We start from the raw sequence: 21,630 nt of genomic DNA on the forward strand, positions 1-21,630 counted from the left end.
GTCATTCAAAGACATCAATCTTCTTCAAATAACTCATATTACAAGATCTACTGGACATCACACTTCAATTCAAAGTCTACAGTCATTACTTTCACATGGTCGACAAATTAGGGTTTTGACCTAATTCACCAAGATAGTTGACTTCTGATCAGGGCATGAATCCAAAACTCAAGACATGATTCAAGGATCTCTACTACCTCCATATAATCCATTTATATCATCCATTTGGGGAGAAGATCTTATTTCTACACAAAAGCCCAAAAATTCACTTTGTCAGGAAAAAGTCAACTGTGAAGGATCATCATTGACTTTTAAGGTTTTTGGTCAAAAAATGACTTTCAAAGATCAATATCATCAATATATGGATGTCAAAGTCATTTGGCCAAAGAAATTCAAAGAAATTCATCAAGGAGCGAAAAGTCGGGAATTAGGGTTTTTAAAGGCATGGTGAGATCTCAAAATTTCACCTACACAACTCAAAAAACTTCCAACATGAAAGTTGTAGATCTTGCAAAATAAAACAACATCTTACAAGGGAACTTTTTTCAAAAGATCAACCATTTATGAAGTTTTGGAAATTTTGAAGTTTAGGTCATAAACACTTAGAAATTTTTCTAAGTGTTTTAACCTAGTTTTCTTCCAACTTTGGCCTCATTTTTCACAAATTTCCCAAAGGAATCTGAAGAAGACATAAACTAATGATTTGAAGTAGATGTTTAGGGCTTTCCAAATTGTGTTCAACCTTCTCAAAATTCAATTTGAGCTAGGAGTTATGCTTGTTCAAAGTTGGCCTCATAAAGTGAAATTATAGGTCATGTGCAAATTGGAACTTTGCAATTTTGTGCATTTTGCTTCATGAATGGATGCTACACGACCCATAACATGTCTGAAACAATGCCATGCATTCATTTTCACCATGGCATGAAGATTGAAGAAGATTCCCAAAAGCAAGAACATGTGATTATGTAATCATTACTTTTGAGAATTTATGATAAGCAATGATTCACCAATTGGAATCTTCTCCTAAGCCAATAGAAACTTGCTACATATCAGAAATGTTCCCTAAGATCCTGCAAGATCAATGGTTGGGAGAATTGGCTCGAAAATGCATCATTGCATTTTGGAGATTCTTTGAATTTCTTCATGGCTAAGAAACCAAAACTCCCTCACTAAGGAAGCTCACTCCTCTGCAGCTATACTGATCCATTTGCCTATAAATAGAGGCCTCATTCTCATTCAAAAAACACACCAAAGCAACTCAATTACTTGCTTTCTCTTTCTCTCCTCTTGTTCATTGTTTTTCAAAGTTCTTTGGCAAGAAGAATCGTTTTCTTCAAACCAAAGCTCATCTTTGGAAAGTGAGCATTCCAACATCTCAAGGGAGGTTATTTGAGGTGATCCAAGCACCTGGATCACTTCTGTAAGTGGAGGAACACCATTGTTGCTCTCACTTGGAAGCATTTGCAGTTGGAGGTCCATGGAGTAACTCAGGGAGTCTCAGGCCAAACCAATCATTCAGACACACTCCCTAGGTCATAGTGGAGCTAACCAGATGGCTGCAGCTCACCTGTAACTCCAAATTCAACAACCTCCATGTTCACTTGAAGCTGAAATCGAGGGAGGTCCATAGAGCAATTCAGGAGGATTCAAGCTACAATAAGCATCCAGTTAGCATCATTGAGTCTCAGGGAAGCTATTGAGATCATTCATTCAAGCCCAGGTGCTCTCAATCATCCTCACGACCTTCAGTTTCAGAGGTAAGTTTCTGAACTTCACCTCTATAATTTAAGTACTCTTTGTGAAATATCTCGATTCTATCTTGTTCAGCATCATCAGAGGATTGAAAACCCTCTATCATCATTCATTTATCTTTCAGTATAGTCATTTAATTTGATTTTGAAATTTTAGGGTTCTTCACGATTTCTGTTAAATTAATTAGATGTAGTTAATATTAGTTCATGTTAGTTACATATTTAGAATCGTGAGTGAATTTAGAGCAAGTTTCGTGTTTACATCATGGCAAATGATTGAGAAACGAGTGAGTTCAGAAATTCAAAAAAATCATGGAGCTTGAGGTTGAAGACGAAGATGGTGGTGGCGCCATTTTTAATTTCTCAGGGGAGGGTTTAAAATATATTTAACTGAAAGCGTTTTATAAACGACTAAACAACTTGCCCTAGTGGCCACACATGCGCCTTTAGTATCATCATGCCACAAGTCTGGGGTTCGAATCCCCCTCGCCCCAGACTTTTTGATTCTTTTATTTTTTAAGGAATTACAACCTGTTTTGAAATATGACCAAGTGGAGGCAACTTACTAACACCAAACGCGCGTTGGCGCAGTGGTGTTATTTTGAGTTGTTGGCTTCAAGGGCGTGGGTTCAAACCATGGTGAGGCCAAAACATTATTTTTTATCACTTATTTACTTCAATTTTCTCACAACTTCATATAATTAATTAACCTATCAAATTAATTTATTTTCACTTCATTTTTTACACACATGCTATTTAATATCTCTATTTTGTGAATAATAAAAAAAATCATAAAAATATTATTTATTTCACATGTTTTTATTAGGTTTAAAATAGTATGTTTTTAGGTGTTTTCTTAAATACTTTAATACATATTTTCACTTTGTTTTAACCTAATCATTTTTGTAAATACATTTATGATAAAACCCTAATCACTTAGGTCTTAATTAGGCATAGATCTTCATCTTTGCTTTAATTAAGTTGACTTTTGTCAAATCTCAAAACTATTTTCAATCTCTGATAAAATCAAATGATTAGGGTTTTCAAACAACAAAACCTTGTATCATTCCAAGTCATTTTTTTTTTTTCAAATTGCTTTTATCACCAGTACTGTAAAGTACTGGGCCTCTAATAGAGTGTAAGTCCCAAAAATCTTCTCTTCTTAGCTTGTTTTCAAAACTGTATTTTCAAAATCTTCTTTCTGTTTTCAAAACATTCTTCTGGTATTTGAAGGGCATTATTCCCGGTGAAACTCTTCAGATACCTATGTGACCTTTGTCCATCTTCACTTCTTCTGTTTTCAAAAAAACCCTTAACTGTTTATCATATATATATATTCAACTGTTATCAACAAAACAACAAAATTACTGTTGAGGCTCTGTACATACTTCTTCAATGGCCTCCACTCCATCCAGGTTAGGCTTTACAAGCTTTCAATTTACAGTCTTTATTTAAATTACTGTCAAATATAAACTGTGCATATATTAGTTTAGAACTGCGTTTGAGTATAAACCTTAGGACAGTTAAACTATATATATATTATAGGAATATGACCTAGGATTGAGAATGTCTTCCCGGTGAAGGCTCTTTCCTAATTAGAGATCTGTAGTTCAAACCCCCAAGATGAATTATTCCCGGTGAAACATCTTGGCAAAAACCTTAGAATCCAAATAAATAGGACACATCCACCCAAAGAGGAATTATTCCCGGTGAAACCTCTTACCCATTTGCTTAGAGCCAAAATAAGTTCAAAACCACATAAGCTTTCTCTTGTGCTATAACAAGGACCCTCGATTAGCCTCCTCTTGGGCTTTGTACAAGGACCCACAGGCTTCTTAAAAGCATTTCCGGCTTCCTCTTGAGCTTGTATACAAGGACCCATCAGGTTTCTTACAAACATAGGAACAGGTCTTTAGTCACCTTTTAGCCTACCCTGGTGAGTTTCTTCCAATTTAAACCAGACTTCAAAACAAGCTAAGATTGTCTCAATCCTACATTGAGTACACTTTTTGGAATGAGAGACATGGACAGTCTCTGTCACCCTTATCTTCATCAATCCTCCTTAGTAGAGTCTAGGATCTATGTTTTGGTCATCCTCAGCATTGAGTCAGCCTTCATCTTGGGCTTTAAACAAAGAGTCTCCACTAGATAATCTTTCTGCCATCCACTTTTCATTTCAATAAAAACCCCTGGAAAGGGTTAGCCTCCAACATCTGTCTAAAATGTCAAAACCCCTGGAAAGGGTTAGCCTCCAAAGTCAATTAAAATCAATCCATCATTTCAACAAAACCCCTGGAAAGGGTTAGCCTCCAACATCTGTCTAAAATGTCAAAACCCCTGGAAAGGGTTAGCCTCCAACATCTGTTTAAAATGTCAAAGAATAATTTCATTCTCTTAGGAGATAATTTCCCCAAAAGAGTCAAAATCCCTGGAAAGGGTCAGCCTCCAAAAAACATGATAAAGTCAGCCTTTTAACAGACAAATTCACCAGCTGAGTCAAAATCCCTGGAAAGGGTTAGCTTCCAAAAGAAAAACAGTCTTTTTAATCTCCAGTAGAGTTAAAACCAACAAAAACAGTTAGCCTCAACCTTGGGCTTCATACAAGGCACCCAAACAATAAAACTCCCCTGTCAAGAGTCAGCCTCAACCTTGGGCATTGTACAAGGCAGATAATAGAGTCTCCCCAGTGAGTTCTTCATCACTCAGTAGCCACAACCTTGGGCTTTGTACAAGGCAGATAAACCATATCTTTCATGTGTCAAAGATTCCTAACACTTAGGATCTTTTCCCCATATAGTCATCCATACTTCATTTATTTAAGAGTCCGCCACAACCTTGGGCTTTGTACAAGGCAGAAAATAATGTTTTCCATAGCTAGAGTCAGCCACAACCTTGGGCTTTGTACAAGGCACACAAATAGAGTCTCCCTAAACAGAGTCAGCCTCAATTCTTGGCTTTGTACAGAACACAAAAATACCCTGTAATTAACCCCCAATGGAGCCACCTCCCAGAGTCAAATATAACATTAATTAATCAATCAAAAAGCCTCAAGCTTGGGCCTCATACAAGCCAGCTAAAGTCAAATCTTTTATACAGTAGATAGACATAGCTTATCTCTATAGAGAGATATTTTTACTACTCTACCACATTCAAACAAACAAACATTTCAATTTCAATTTCAATCAAAGTCTCCCATTTAGGACTCTGAAAGACATGCTCTGGCACATCCCCAGACTTGTACACTTTCCCTAATTTGGACGAGCATCTTTCTTTCATTTAAGAGGCATCTGACTGGCATACTTGCACACACAAGTAAGGTCCCCCTCTTGAATGAAATGAATCCAGTTATTCTGTCACTCTTTCAAAATGTTTGTGGTAGAATAGTACAAATACCTCTCTGTAGAGATAATTTCATGTCTCTTTACTGTAAACAGAGATTTAATTCCAAGCTTCAACCTTGAGCTTCAAGCAAGGCACCAAAAACAATTAATTTCCTTAGTTAGTTCCCCGAACTACATTAAGCTCTGACTTCCACTAGGGATATGTAGGCATGAGGTTCACAAGGAATCTCAGCGAGCTAATAAAATACCAAAAATAGTCAGTCTGTCTATCTGTCTGTCTTTCTTCAATCAATTCAATTCCTTCTCCTAACACAAAGGAGAAACTTTCCCAATCATTAGCAGCAAACACAAACACAATGACACAGAGAAGGTTCCTGTAGAGTACTACAGATATGTAGGGTGTTTAAACACTTCCCTATGTATAACCGACCTCCCGGACTCCAGAATTTCTAGTCTAGGTGTAAATCCCCACACTTAGCAAACTCCTAGGGTTTAGTTGAGATCTTTTTTCCCCTTTCCTACTCGTAGGACAAATAAGAAAGTTCGTGTGATATCGTAGGAAGAACTGAAATAAAATTCATCCCACCACGGGCGCATTCTCCTTCCAAATTTCGCGTGAAGGGTCTAGCGTGCCGTCCTCCCAAGTGAAACGGGGAGGTAAAAGAAAACGACACCACAGGGTTTAACAATCGAAATGTTAAACCCCATGGCTCTTAATTTTAATACCCTTGATGGATTAATAGACGTAGATTTGATCGGGCAAATTTTGGGGTATGACAGCTGCCCCTGTTCAATCTTCTTAAACCTGAAGAGTCGGATAGGCACGTCTGCCTATTGTAATCTAAAGGTAGAAGATGATTGAACACTGAAGTGCCCTAAAATTTGCGTGTGTCGGGAAGAAATTTCGTGGGAGATGGGCTCCCAGATGCCATCCAAGGTAAGTACCATTCTTCTTTTTTTTTTGTGACACATGATGCCTTTTGAAGTGCACCACGTGTTTTCTTGTTGTAGCACGGCCTAAAAAGGCAACCTGAAATTTATGCAATGTTATGATGCATGCAATGTATGATGCAGTGAGCTTCTCAAAATAAATGAGAGCGATGTATGTATATGCATTATGTATGAATGAGGTATGTTAGTTGAATGATGCATGATTGTTAGTTGAGATGTGTTAGTAACTTTGAAAAGAAAGATAGAACCTTTGCTTGTTGTTGATGAAATTTTGGGGAACATCACTGCCGAGGGACTAACGTGATAAACCCAATTGAAGTATCGTTTGAAAAAACCTTGCGCTCGAGTATGAGAGAAGAGAACCGTCCTGCTAAACCCTGAGTCTTACATAGCGAGGACTTGTGAGAGGGATCACTTGTCATGATTCTAACAAGCTCACCTGCACCAATAGGGTCATTTGCGAGGGTTATTGCAAACTCACCTGCACCATTAGGATCATTTGCAAGGGTTATCGCAAACTCACCTGCACCAATAGGGTTATTTGCGAGAGTTATCGCAAAATTTACCTGCACCAATAGGGTTATTTGCGAGGGTTATCGCAAAATTTACCTGCACCAATAGGGTTATTTGCGAGGGTTATCGCAAAATTTACCTGTACCAATAGGGTTACAGTAGAAACTCTTTAAATTAATACTCGGTAAATTAATAAACTCTCTAAAATAATAAATTTGTCCGGTCCCGACTTGGGCCAGTGTAAAAAATTGAAAAACTCGATAAAATAATAAGATAATAATTTTTCGGGAGATCCCTTTATAATTTTCGGTCCCAAGAAAATCATAAATTAATAATTCATAGAAACTGAAAAAAATATATTACACTCTATTGAAATATAATTCAATAGTTGTCTGTTTTACTTTTAAGTTCAAGTCTATTTGGAGCTCATCTCTAACTTTTCTTATTGCATCCAATAGCATATGAACACAGTAGTTACTAATTTACGTTGAGTTCCAAGATTCGCTGCAACGTAATTCTAAGAGGCATAGACTAATTTGTCTTTTTGTTTGGTATGTATAGTATAATTACTTAAAAACTCTTTAAATTAATAATTATTAATTTATCGATAAATTAATAACTCGCTAAAATAATAAATTTCTCCGGTCCTAACATTATTAATTTAAAGAGTTTATACTGTATTTGCGAGGGTTATCGCAAAATTTACCTGCACCAATAGGGTTATTTGCGAGGGTTATCGCAAAATTTACCTGCACCAATAGGGTTATTTGCGAGGGTTATCGCAAAATTTACCTGCACCAATAGGGTTATTCGCGAGGGTTATCGCAAAATTTACCTGCACCAATAGGGTTATTCGCGAGGGTTATCGCAAAATTTACCTGCACCAATAGGGTTATTTGCGAGGGTTATCGCAAAATTTACCTGCACCATTTGGATCATTTGCCCTGGTTCGGACAAATTTCACCTGCACTAAAGGAATTACCTGCCATGGTTCTGACAAGCGTACCTGCATAAGAGTAATCATTTGCTATAGTTCTAGCAAACTTACTTGCATGAAAAAAAGATTCACCTGTTTGGAGACACACGACTCGAGGGTCGGAGAAAATACACCTTTCACAACACGAGGGTTGGAAACTCACGACACGTGGGTCGGGAAATACACCTATCACAACACGAGGGTTGGAGACTATGCTTTTGTAGTATGATTTGAATTTTGATGTAACAGTCAGACGGGAACTAACTACCAAACGAGAATTGGATTTGATGGTTTTCCAGGACGAGAACTGGACTTTGTAATGATTTGCCAGGACGAGGACTGGACTTTGTAATGATTTGCCAGGACGAGAACTGGACTTTGTAATGACTTGGATTGCCAATAAAAATTGGGCTTTTTGTGATATGTAGTATGCGAATGCCCCGGATGATATGCGTATGCTAATGCGTATGTATGTATGCTGATGCGTGAAATGAACAACAAGGTTGCTATCATCGGTGAGGTTACCGGAAAACATCAATCAGGTGATTGGAAAATAAATCTCAGTAAGGTTACTGGCATCGGTAAGGTTACCGGAAAGCAGGTGGACAATGTGGTGTAGCACCAGGGTAATGACTCAGATGTTTTGATGTATGGGATAATGCTTATGCTCATGCATGTAATGAGTGGAACAAAATAATGTCTTCTATAAGACTACCTGAAAAGGTTTCTGGAATGGATATGAAAATTTGTCTTGACGAAGACTACCTGAAGAGGTTCTTAAAATGGATAGAAATTTGTCTTAAAGAAGACTACCTAAAAAGGTTCTGAGCGAAGGATAAGAAATGTCTTAAAGAAGACCACCTGGAGAGGTTCCTGAAAAGGTTCTTGGAAATGACGATAATTGTATTAGAGAAGAATACCTAGAAAGGTTCTTAGAAAGAGAGCGTCTTGAAGAAGACTACCTGAAGAGGTTCTTGGAAATGACGATGACTGTCTTAGAGAAGACTACCTGAAAAGGTGTGGTGTAATGTATCAACCAATGTATATAATGCATGACTTATATGTATTTGCGTGATGCTCCAATGATAGGTTGTTGATAACCAAAAGCGTGTATGGTTCGTTGATGTTGTAAGGTTGTTAGATGAGGTAGGGTGTGATGCTAGCGCGACTTCCCAATACCCTTTTTTTTGAACTTTGTAGTTAGGAGAAAGATTGATACGAGGTTGTAAATTATGAAGACGCCTTTTCCTTTTGTTGCGCGTCTTATGGATTTGATATCCATTGCCCCAATTTCGTGGAAAAAGATGCTTATGAGGGAAGTGCCCCAAGAAATAACCTTGTCATATGCTTCGACGTTTAGATTGAAGGGTATGCCCTTGATTTCCAGGATATGGAGGGTTATCCATGGTGTTCTATCCTTTTGAATTTATCCCATGTTTGACATGCATCTGTTTGTTATTGCTTCGAGGTGTGCCCCAAGTCAATTGAACCTTAGGAAGAATGCCCCCTAGTAAATAGGATTTTTGATTGTATGCCCCTGTAACCCTTGAAGTTTTGCCCCTGTTTAGGAGAACCCCCTAGATGTGGTTCCCCCCATTCCAGAGTCTTTATTAGAAAAGGATCACCTTTGATTAACCCATTTCGAGATCTCCTCGATGCTAAGTGTATATTCATAGACGACGTTGTACCTTTTGAGAAGTAACTCCAATGCAATGTGTATGCAAGTTTTGAAATCGAAGTCCGTTATGAATTAGGACTAGATGATTAGAAATGAATGTTTGAAGAAGCGTAGTGATTAGAAATAGTTTTAACAAACCTGGGAGTCAGGATAACAAAATCCTGCTTAATATGCTTTCATAGTTAACCTTGCCTCAATTAGGACTTTTGAATGTTGTAACTTGGCCTGGTTCATGTTTTAAGAAACAATGGATATAAGGCTCAAAATTTTATTTATCCCACCCCTTTCTCCTTGATGTTCTCCAGATCCTAAAATTCGCCTAATTCAATGAATGCGCTTTGTTTGTAAGAGAATCAATTTTGATGTTGAATAGAAGCCTTAGTAGAGATGCAAGCACCGATGAAAATTGTAGAGATTCAAGCATTGACGAGAAGCTTCGATGAGTTAGCAGTCACAAGGTTATCCTTTGCATTTCGCCTTTGTGTTTTTTTTCCTATCCTTTATTTTTGCATGAACCAACTCCTTTAAGTTTGATCCATCGGGATGCCTAAGTCATTTTTGTTTTCTTTTATGAGTTTTTCTGTTTTGACTTAGTGGGCGTTTTTCTCCTTTTTCTTTTTTTTAATACTCCTTTGAATGTTGTGACTGCCATGTTGACTTTGATTTGTGAGCTTCGACTTTGATACGTCCTCGATCTTGAATGATGTATTGAGGAAGAAGATGTTGTAAATGTTATCTCCATTGCCTCCTCGATCTTGGATGAACGTGAGGAAGAAGATATGCTTGAACCTTTGCTTGATCCTTATGCTTGAATCCTTGCTTGGATTGACTGATTCTCTTGACAACCAAAATACACCATTGAATTAATCGAAATCTACCCTGCCCCTGGTTAAAATCAAGGTTTATTTGAAAAGTATAAACAAACTCCAACTCCTGGCTCGACGGGGGGTAACGAGGGATTAACATCCTTATATCTCCACTGTTTAGGAATTGAAGCAATGCCTGTACATCCTCGGCTCGGTCTTACCTTGAAAGCATATGTTTAGCTGGACTTAGTCATTTGTATTCGTTATTCTCCCTCAAGTTTGTTAATAATTCTAAAAATAGAAGTGTGCGACTAGAAAGTCGTAGTAGTGAGCGAATGAAGCGAATGAATTGATTCCAAAACCTGCATGATCGTCCCATTAGAATTGCTAAATCTGAAGGTACAACTTCTATCCTGAGTAACACTTAGCGGTCGTAAGGGTTGAAATTGTGAGCATGGTAAACACCTATTGATCCTAGGGATAATCTCCTTTGTAGATCCACTGACCTTGTTTCACTCCTTAGTTATTTAGACTTGTAGAAGTGAGGGCAACCTCGAATTTTCCTTCGGCACGTCAAACCTGTCGAGAATAAATTGTTAGCGGTGGGTTTTCGTCGTGTCGGAACTTCATGAGTTTCCTTTGACTGAACCTCTTTTGCTTTCCCTAAGGATAGTATCCCACCATTGCAACCTTTAAAGTTTGTAGATTGATAGAGAGAACGCCTATGACCCTTTTGCCCCTTGGCGTGGAGTTAACACACGTCGCATTTCTCCATCGTATTTATGCATCTTTGTTCAGGATTTTGCCCCAGTTGGACTAATCCTTGCCTCCAGGTTATCGTAGGGCATCCTTGTAAGTTTGATATGTTCTAAGATGAACCCCTTTATGACTAGATACATCTTGAGTGTATCTATGAGGGAACTCTTTGTTGAACTAATTCTTGCTCGATGACAACCTTTATTGTATTTATAATCCTGTTATGACAAGGCATGGACATGCGGCTGGCATGGCGGAAGGCATCCTTTTTTCCTTAGTAAGACTAAGATCCTTCTCAATAATTTATCCTCCTTTCTCCATAGTCTACGATCCTTTGATTTTCTTCGGGAATTTTGGGAAACCGGCTAGCACGGTAAGTGTGGGTGCGGGCGAAGATATGAATGCAAATGTAAATGTCAATGTAAATGTATGGATGCATGAAAATGCGAATGCATGGGTATGCGGGACTCCTTGTATTGTAACTCCGTGTATGCAATGTAGACGTATGACGTATAATCCTAGGGATAGCCTTAGAGGCGACATTAGACCCTCGTGGAATCTTTGTAGGATAAACGTTATGACACGCTAAGGGAAATCCCTTAGATTCGGGAGTATGCATAAGGTAGCGGCTGGTGACCGTTCAAGACAATCACCAAGTCTCATGGCCATCGAGAGGCCAATCAACATGTACCAATGAAGTTGTCCTTGGTGGGAAGGTTCTCTGTGCGGAACACAACCTACATAAGGACGATATCGGATGAAGTGAAATCCCTACGGGCTAGGGATGAAAGATGTAAAAACGGAAATCCAAAACCCTACAAGTTAGAGGGTGCACGGGAACAAGCATGGAGTGACCGTTCAGGACAGTCATTAGATCTCATAGCCATCGAGAGGCCAATCAAACGCATGCTAATAAAGTTGTCCTTCGGGGAAGGACGCGATTTTTTTGAAGTAGCATCCCTACAGGCTAGGGGATACGTAGTTGTAAGCACTGGGTGACCGTTCAAGATAGTCACTGAATCGTATGGCCATCGAGAGGCCAATTGACGTATGTTAACAAAGATGTCCTTCGTATGAAGGATGCGTTTTTAGAATTAGAATACCTATAGGCTAGGGAATGCATAGATGTAGGCACGAGGTGACCGTTCAAGACAGTCACTAGATCGCATGGCCATCGAGAGGCCAATTGACGTGCGTAGACGAAGATGTCCTTCGTGGGAAGGACGAAGTCATTGTGAAAACACACGGACACAAAAGAAAAATCCCTACAGGCTAGGGAGCACGTAGGAGCAAGCACAGGGTGACCGTTCATGACAGTCACTAAGTCTCATGGCCATCGAGAGGTCAATCAACGTGCATAAAATGGAGGCGTCCTTCGTGGGAAGGACATGGTCTTAGAAATAGGATCCCTGCAGGCCAGGGAACGCGTAGGAATACCTGCAAAATTAAGATGCAAGGCATTTGTAGTATATAAATTGCACATATATAATAAGCACATAAGCACATAAGCCCTAGGTTCATAGGTTCGACGTAACGGCTTAGGGTGCCTACCCTTCCCATTGGTATGTTCTAGAAGGTCTCATGGGGTCGTTCGTAGCCGCCGAGACTTTTTGTCTCTTTGGATTTTAGAACAACTCATTTATCCATGAGGTTCGAGTTTTAGGGGTTGGTTCCCAGAGAGATCAACCAAATACCAAGTCCAGCCCTCAACAAGGTCAAGCCTCGTATCAGACCTTTCCGGATATTCAACCCACTCTGAGTGGAATTATAATAAGACTCGTAGGCGATGTATTTCCCCTCTGGTCATTATTATAATTCCCACGCTTAGGCTTAACAACATTTTATATAAACCCAAAAGATGCAGTAAAATAACAAATATTCAGATAAACAAATATTCAATTAAATTACTGTAAATAAATAAAATGGCTGTAAATAAATGCAATTGCGAATAAATAAATAAATAAATAAAAATTTAAATATTTATAAAAAAAACCCTAAACCCTAAAATGGCAAATGAGCCAAACCATAAAAAGTTCGCCAAAACCTAAAAAAGTTTGCCAAAAATCCTAAACCCTGCCAAACCTATAGGAGCATAATAATTTACAATTTTGTTATCACTATCCCCAGCAGAGTCGCCAGCTGTAGCAACCTGCCCTAAAAATTATACTTTTAGAGTCGCCATCTATTCTGAAGGGCGAATAGGAAACCCTACGCAGTTTAGAGATCGGGGTAAGTTATTATAATCAGGTTGAGGGAAGGTGTTAGGCACCCTCAACCCTTTCCTATTGGCTTTGAATCTAAGGTAAAGGTTTATGGCTAAAATATTTAGGTTAATAGCTAAGGATTTGAATAGGGGGAAATTGAGATTTTATGGAGGGGGACTCGCCTTGTTGCCAAGTGCCTACGTACCTCCTTATGGAGGATCAGAGTCAACGTAGTTCGGGCACAGGGTTGTACGCCTTTGAATTGAATATGAAAGTGTTTGAAGGCTTTTTGAATGGTCTGTCGTAGTTTTGGAATTAGGATGAAAATCCGTAGTTTGATTTGAAATGTTTTGAATGTTTTAAGTTTTGGGCGTACAACCCTGATTTGATATGACACCGTTAGATGCAGTGACCAATAGATTTGGTCAGTATAGCTAACGGATTAAGGGGCATTGCTGGTTACTCAGATCGATAGATTGATCGTCGCGGGCAGCAAATTAACTGTGTTTTAGATTATATGTATTTTTTATCTCTCGTCTAAAACGACTAATTGATTTAGTCGGGTCGAGGAGAGAATTAGCAAAGAATTGATTAAATTAACATTAATAAATCAATTAACTCAATTAAGATTATTATATTAATTAATTTATTTTATTTTAAAAGGGGTGTATTGAAGGATTAAATTGAATGAGTTGAATAATTAACTTTAAAAAAAATAATTGGTATAGATAACCAAAAGAAAATCGGAAGACAAAATCTAAGGGTGCAGGGATTAGTTAAATGGTAGTGAGGTTAGTAACATGATATAATCATAACTGGGCTTAAGACCCAATTCCTAACAATAAGCTAATTTCTAGTAATAAAAAAAAATTCTAATAATAAAAGAAATAAAGTAAAAAGGAAGTTAGTATGGTACAGCAAAGCAACGTCTCCTTTGATTTCTTCTACCTATAGATTCAACCATTCACGTGAAGACACGTGTGCTACCATTTCATAATTATGAGTAAAAGAATGATAAAACTAGAACCAGAACAACAACAACAAGTTATTCACGTTTCTCTCTCTCTGTTCTCCTCAACCAAAAACAAGAAAACTCACAATCCGAAAGCAAGCAACGCGTGTAACAAATCCGAGCAAAAAATTACAGAATCAAAAATTACCTATCAGTATCAGGAGATGACGATCCAGATTGTTGTGGGTTGCGCGGCGGTTCCGGTGGAGGGGTGTTGTTCGTCGCGGAGAACAGAGCGTCGCGGTGGCTGTACGTTGGTGTTCGCGGGTGGCTGTGTGGTTGAGAATTCGGGCGTGCGCGGCTCAACGACGAAGGAGGTCGAGGTGGCGGTGCTTGCGTCGGCGGTGGTTGCCGGTGATTCGCCGGAGTTCGCGTGAAGGAGGTTCTGCCCGCAGTTCTGTGACGTTGCGAGGGCGGTTCGGTTGCGTCTTCTTTCCTAAAAAAACATTTGTATCAATTGTTTCAATTATATCCATTCTGAACTATGAAACAATTATGGTTTAGGATTTCATTGGGTATAGGAATTAGTGATAGTCATGGTTTTAGCATGATATGGACATGGTCTGATGAAGAGTTTTCTTTCTTTGATAGAGAAAAGCATGAAAAAACTTAAAGGTATACTGTACAGCAAAAGGAAGAATTCTCGTTAGAAAAATTGGCCTTCTTTTGTGATGAGATTTGTACAAAGAGTGTTAGAAAATTAACTACAATATGTACAGTGGTCAAAGAGACATGTGAATGGAGAGTGTTATCAATTAGGATTATCGACCTCCCCCCTTGTGTAGAAAAAAATCACCTATTTATATAAATGAATTAGGTTAGAAAATTAGGTTAAAAATCCTTAAGATGAAATAATATCCAAAAGCCCAACAATCATATAATTGATTTAATAAAAATAAAAAGATAATAATAATAATTGGTAATAGGAATTAATAATAATAACGATAATATTGAAATTAATACTAATAATCCTAATAAATTAACCAATAATCCCCCAATAAAATTAAACCCAATCTATAATTTATCAATACTTGGAAGATGAATTATGTAAAAAAATGTAAGAATTGCTCCAAGACCAAAAAATGGAATAGATGGGCCAAATGACTAGGTCCAAATACCCTATAGCTTCAACCCCCTTAATTCAGGATATTTTTATAAGAGAGTGGGTTTAACAATCGAAATGTTAAACCCCATGGCTCTTAATTTTAATACCCCTGATGGATTAATAGACGTAGATTTGATCGGGCAAATTTTGGGGTATGACAATTCGGTGCTTCCCATCAGCAATGGCGCACGGTAAGTCCTCGCCATCTGGCCGTCAGATGTACGCCCAGCAAGATCAACGTAGCAAAATTGGAAGGCACACCATGGGTACTCAAGGGGATGCCACACAGATTCACCACCCAGGTTCTTTATAGATTTTTTTTTATTTATTTGTTATTTCTTTAGTTCTTTAGGTTAAATGTTTATTTGATTATACTTGTAATTAATTTAAGTTAATTATAAAAACCATAAAAACCCTATATAAACATATTAAGATATTAGGGTTTGCTCCATCCCATTTGTCCAAAGTATCGAAATATTAGGATTAAAATTATTATTCGTTTCGACTAAATTTATTGGTCGCGATGGTTAATAATCGAAATTTAATTAATCAAATCCTATAAATTAAAATACACATTATTTTGCTAAATGGTTTTAACCAAATCTATTGGTTACGATGATTAGCATTTTCCTTTTATCAATTTCGTTATTATTTTTAATCGAATCTATCGATTATGAGGAGTAACGATAATTAAAATACACACATTTGCTATTCGCGATAATCAATCTATCGATTATAGTGGTTAGCAATCCTCCCTTTAATCCGTTAGCCATGGTAATCAAACCTATTGATTATTGTAACTAATGGTAACAAATTAAAACCAGGGTTGTACGCCCAAACCTTAAAAAACACTAAACCACGACACTACAGATTTTCAACACTGCGATGTTCACAACTACGATAAGGTAATTCAAAATACCTTCGAACTTCGCATTTCAAAACAATTTCAAATACATTTATATTCAACTCTAAGGCGTACAACCCTGTGCCCGAACTACGTAGACTCTGATCCTCCATAAGGAGGTACGTAGGCACTTGGCAACAAGGCGAGTCCCCCTCTTCCAAACTCTAATCATGTTCAAATAATTAGCCTTTAACTCTTATTACTCTCTGTCACCTTTCTTTATAAGCCTTGCCATAAACCTTTATCTTTGAGATGTTAGCCTTTAGGAAAGGGTTGAGGGTGCCTAACACCTTCCCTCGACCTGAATATAGTATCTTACCCTGATCTCTTAACTGCGTAGGTTTCCTATTCGCCTTGGTAGAATAGGTGGCGACTCTAAATTTAATTTTTAGGGCAGGTTGCTACAGCTGGCGACTCTGCTGGGGACACTTAAATGGTGAATACTATGCTCCTATAGGCTTTGGCAGGGTTTAGGTTTTTGGCAAACTTTTTTTAGGGTTTGGCTAATTTGCCAAAAATTAGGGTTTATTTATATTTAAATATTTAAAGTTTTTACTTTATTTATTTATTTATAATTTCATCTTTTACATCAATTGAATAAATACCTGTTTATAAAAAAATCTGTTTATTTAAATATTTGCTGCGTATTGTATTTTTTTAAATTGCAAGCGGCCGGATTCAAGGTTAGTTTCAAATATTTAAATTTTATTTATTTATTTATTTTCCTTTTCAATTTCATTACTGCAATTTAATTAAATATTTATTTAAGTGAATATTTATTTCTATTATATTTGCTGGTGTTTTTTTATGTTGTGTTAAACCCTAAGTGTGGGAGTTAACTTTGAGATCAATAGGGGAGTATGAATCGCCTACGAGTCTCATTGATAACTCCACTCGGAGTGGGTTGAGTATTCGGAAATGTCCAAAACGAGGCTTGACTTTGTTGAGGGCAGGACTGGATACTTGGCTGATCTCTCCGAGAACCTACCCCAAAAATTCGAACCTCATGGATAAAATGAGTTGTTCTAAAATCCGAAGAGACAAAAAGTCTCGGAGGCTACGAACAACCCCATGAGACCTTCTAGAACCCCCTATTAAAAGGTTGGCTCCCAAGAGCCGCTACGTCGGACCTATGAACCTAGGACTTTTGTGCTTATTATTTGTTTGCGATTTATATACTTCGAATATCTATGCGTTTCAATTTTGCAGGTATCCCTACGTACTCCCTAGCCTGTAGGGAATTTCTTTTACGTTCATGTGTTTCTACAACAACGTGTCCTTCCCCTGAAGGACATCCTCATTAGTGCACGTTGATTGGCTTCACGATGGCCATGAGAGCTGGTAACTGTCTTGAACGGTCAACCCGTGTTTATTCCCGTGCACCCTCTAACTTGTAGGGTTTGGATTTCTGTTTAGTCGTCTTCAATCCCTAGCCTGTAGGGATTTCACTTCGTCTTATATCGTCCTTAGATAGGTTGTGTTCCGCATAGAGAACCTTCCCACGAGGGACATCTTCGTAAGTACACGTCGAACGACCTCTCGAAGGTCATGAGACTTGGTGATTGTCCAGAACGGTCATCAGTTGCTACTTTCCGCGTACTTCCTAATCTTTTCCCAATGGCGTGTCATAATATCTAACTTACAATAATTTCATTAGGGTCTAATGTCACCCCTAAATCCGCATAGGTTATCCTTAGGATTATATTTGTCGCACGTCCGCATTGCATTACATATAAGGGTTCATAATATGCAAAAAAATAAAGGAGTCCTTTTGCATACGCATGCATTCGCATTTTCATGCATTCATGCATTTACATTCACATTTGCATTTCTACCTTCGCCCGCATCCATACTTACCGTGCTAGCCAGTTTCCCGAAGCTCCCAAAGAAATAAGAGGATCGTCACCTATGGAGAAAGAAAGATAAATTGTTGAGAAAGATCTCGGCCTTACTACAAAAAAAAAAGAGAGGATGTCTTCCACCATGCCAACCACGCATGTCCTTGCCTTGTCGTAACAGGATCATAAATACATCAAAGGTTATCATCGAGCAAGGATTAGTTCAACAAAGGAGTTCCCTCATAGATACACTTAAGAGGTATCTAGTCATAAAGGGGTTCATCTTAGAACATATCAAATTTACAAGGACGCTCTACAATAACCTGAGGGCAAAGATCAGTCCAACTGGGGCAATGCATAACCACGATGGAGAAAAGGCGACGTGTGTCAATTCCACACCACAGGACAAAAGGGTCGTAGATTTCTATACCAATCTACAAAATCTGGACGTCGTAAATAGTGTGATACTATCCTTTAGAAAAAGCAAAAGAGGTTCAGTCAAAGGAAACTCATGAAGTTCCGATACGACGAAAACCCACCGCTTACAATTATTTCCGACAGGTTTGACGTGCCCAAGGAGAATTCGAGATTACCCTTTTACTTCTACAAGTCTAGGAACTAAGGAGTAAAGCAAGGTCAACGGACTCACAAAGGAGGTTGCCCTTAGGATTAATAGGTTTATATTTCTAGTTGTAATTCCTACGATCACAAAATGCTATTTGATGTAAAACGTTGTACCTTTCGAATAGTAATTCAATAAAATAATCATGCATGTTTTGAAATCAATTATTTCACTCCGCTTTTGCATTACTACGACTTTCCATTCCAAATTATCTTTCAAATTATCACTCCCAATCATTAACAAACTTGAGGGAGAATGACGAATACAAATAACTAAGTCCAGCTAAGTATATGCTTTCAAGGTAAGACCGAACCGACGATGTACAGGCATTGTTTCAATCCCCAAACAGTGGAGAAATAAGGATGTTAATCCCTCGTTACCCCCTCGAGCCAGGAGTTGGAGTTTGTTTCTACTTTTTCAATTAAACCTTGATTTTAACCAGGGGCAGGGTAGATTTCGATTAATTCAATGGTGTATTTTGGTTGTCAAGAGAATCAATCAATTCAAGCAAAGTTTCAAGCACATCTTCTTCCTCGCATTCATCCAAGATTGAGGAAGTAATGGAGATAACATTCACAACATCTTCTTCCTCATTACATCATTCAAGATCGAGGAAGTGTCAAAGGTGAAGCTTACAAATCAAAATCGACATGGCAGTCACAACATTCAATATCCAAGGATCAAATCTCAAAAGGAGCTTTCAAAAGAAAAACGTCCGCTAAGTAAAAATGGAAAATTTCATAAAAGGAAACAAAAATGACTTAGGCAAAATTTAGGGCATCCCGATGGACCAAATTCTAAGGGATTGGTTCATGCAAAAATAAGGGATAGAAAAAAAACAAAGGCGAAATACAAAGGATAATCTTGTGACTGCCAAATCATCAAAGCTTCTCATAAACGCTTGGATTTTTAAAACGTTTTTCATTAATGCTTGAATCTCTACTAAGGCTTCTGCTGAACATCGGAACTGAAACGATTCTCTTACAAACAAAGCACATTCATTGGATTAAGCGAATTTTTAGGATCTGGAGAACATCAAGGAGAAAGGGGTGGGATAAATAAATTTTTGAGCCTCATATCCATTGTTTCTTAGAACATGAACCAGGCCAAGTTACAACATTCAAAAGTCCTAATTGAGGCAAGGTCAACTACGAAAGCATATGAAGCAGGATTGGTTATACTGACTCCTAAAGTTTGTTAAAACTATTGATAATCACTACGCTTCTTCAAGCATTCATTTCTAATCATCCACTCCTTCGATTTCAAAACTTGCATTTGCATCACATTAAAGTTATTTCTCAAAGGGTACAACGCCATCTGCGAATATACACTTAGCACAAAGGCGATCATTTCTGATAAAGACTCCTAAATGGGGAAACCACGTCCAGAGGGTTTTCCTAAACAGGGGCATACAACCAAACATCCTATTAACTAGGGGCATTCTTCCTAAGGTTCAATTGACTTGATTTACATCTCGAAGCAATCTCAAACAGGGGCATGTCAAACATGGGAAGAATTCAAATGCAAAAGGATAGAACACTATGGATAACCTTTCATAACCTGGAGATCAGGGGCACACCCTTCAATCTAAACGTCGAAGCATATGACAAGGCTATTTCCTGGGGGCACTTCCCTCGTAAGCATTTTTTTCCACAAAAATATTGGGGCAATGGATATCAAGTCCATAAGACGCACAACAAAAAGAAAAGGCGCCTTCAGGCTTTACAACCTTGAATCAATCTCTCTCCTAACTACGATCTACAAAGTTCAAGAAATAGGTGTTGAGAAATCGCACTAGCATCCAACAACCTTACTACATTATCAAAATATACACGCTTTGGTTATCAACAACCTATCATTGAAGCATCATGCAAATACATATAAGTCATGCATTGCATACATTGGCAGATACATTACACCACACCTTTTCTAAATAGTCTTCTCCTACGATCCTTTTTAGGAACCTTTTCAGGTAGTCTTTTCTAAGACATTCATCATCCTTTCTAGGAACCACTTCAGGCAGTCTTATTTAAGATAAATTGTCATCATTTCCAAGAACCTTTTTAGGTGGTCTTCTCTAAGACATTCTTTTTCTTTAAACCTTTCTAGGTAGTCTTCTCTAAGACAATCATCGTCGTTTCCAAGAACCTTTTTAGGTAGTCTTCTTTAAGACATTCTAAGAACTTTTCTAAATAGTCTTCTTTAAGACATTGCCATTCCAAGAACCTTTTTAGGTAGTCCTTTTTAAGACATTCCATTTGCTAAGAACCTCTTCAGGTAGTCTTCTTTAAGACATTCTACAAACCTTTTTAGGTAGTCTTCTTTAAGACATTCCATTTCCAAGAACCTTTTTAGGTAGTCTTCTTTAAGACATCCTACAAACCTTTTTAGGTAGTTTTCTTTAAGACTTTCTTTTCTAAGAACTTTCCTAGGTAGTCTTTTCTAAGACATTCGTTTGCCCTTTCCAAAAACCTTTTTAGGTAGTCCTTTTGGACATCTTTCAACCTTTCCAGACGGTCTTCCTCAAGACATCCCTTATCCTTCGCTAAAAAAAAAAAACCTTTTCAAGTAGTCTTCTTTAAGACAAAATTTTATCCTTTCTAAAAACCTCTTCAGGTAGTCTTCTTTAAGACAAATTCTCATATTCATTCCAGAAGCCTTTTTCAAGTAGTCTTATAGAAGACATTATTTCGTTCCCACTCATTACATCAATCAACATATGCATGAGCATACGCATTATCCCATACATCCAAACATCCAATTCAAAACTCTGGTGCTAAGCTACATTGTCCAGCTGTTTTCCGGTAACCTTACCGATGCCTGTAACCTTACTGAGATTTATTTTCCAATCACCCGATTGATGTTTTCCGGTAACCTTACCGATGCCAGTAACCTTATTGAGGTATTCTCTCCAATCACCTGATTGATGCTTCCCGGTAACCTTACCGATGATAACAATCTTGTTGTTCATTTCATGCATCAGCATACATACATACGCACTAGCATATGCATATCATCTAGCGCATCCAAATCCTTACAAAGTCCAGTTCTCGTCCTGGCAAATCGTTACAAAATCAGTTCCCGTCTGACTATTACAATAAATCCAGTTCCCGTCTGGTAGTCAGTTCCCGTCTGACTGTTATATCGAAATCCAGCTCCCGTCTGGTAGTCAG

At 38.0% G+C, this 21,630-nt stretch overlaps 1 protein-coding gene across 1 annotated transcript in view; it reads right to left on the reverse strand.

Moving 5' to 3' along the window:
• The window catches only part of LOC131598134 (formin-like protein 14), a 30,562-nt gene that overhangs the window by 1,355 nt on the left and 7,577 nt on the right, over positions 1-21,630 (reverse strand). The window contains exon 2 of the mRNA XM_058870764.1: positions 14,137-14,424. Coding sequence (XP_058726747.1) covers positions 14,137-14,424 — 288 coding nt within the window. The remainder of the gene's footprint in view (positions 1-14,136; positions 14,425-21,630) is intronic.

This window comes from Vicia villosa, linkage group LG4 (genome assembly GCF_029867415.1).
Source record: "Vicia villosa cultivar HV-30 ecotype Madison, WI linkage group LG4, Vvil1.0, whole genome shotgun sequence".
Taxonomy (NCBI): Eukaryota; Viridiplantae; Streptophyta; class Magnoliopsida; order Fabales; family Fabaceae; genus Vicia; species Vicia villosa.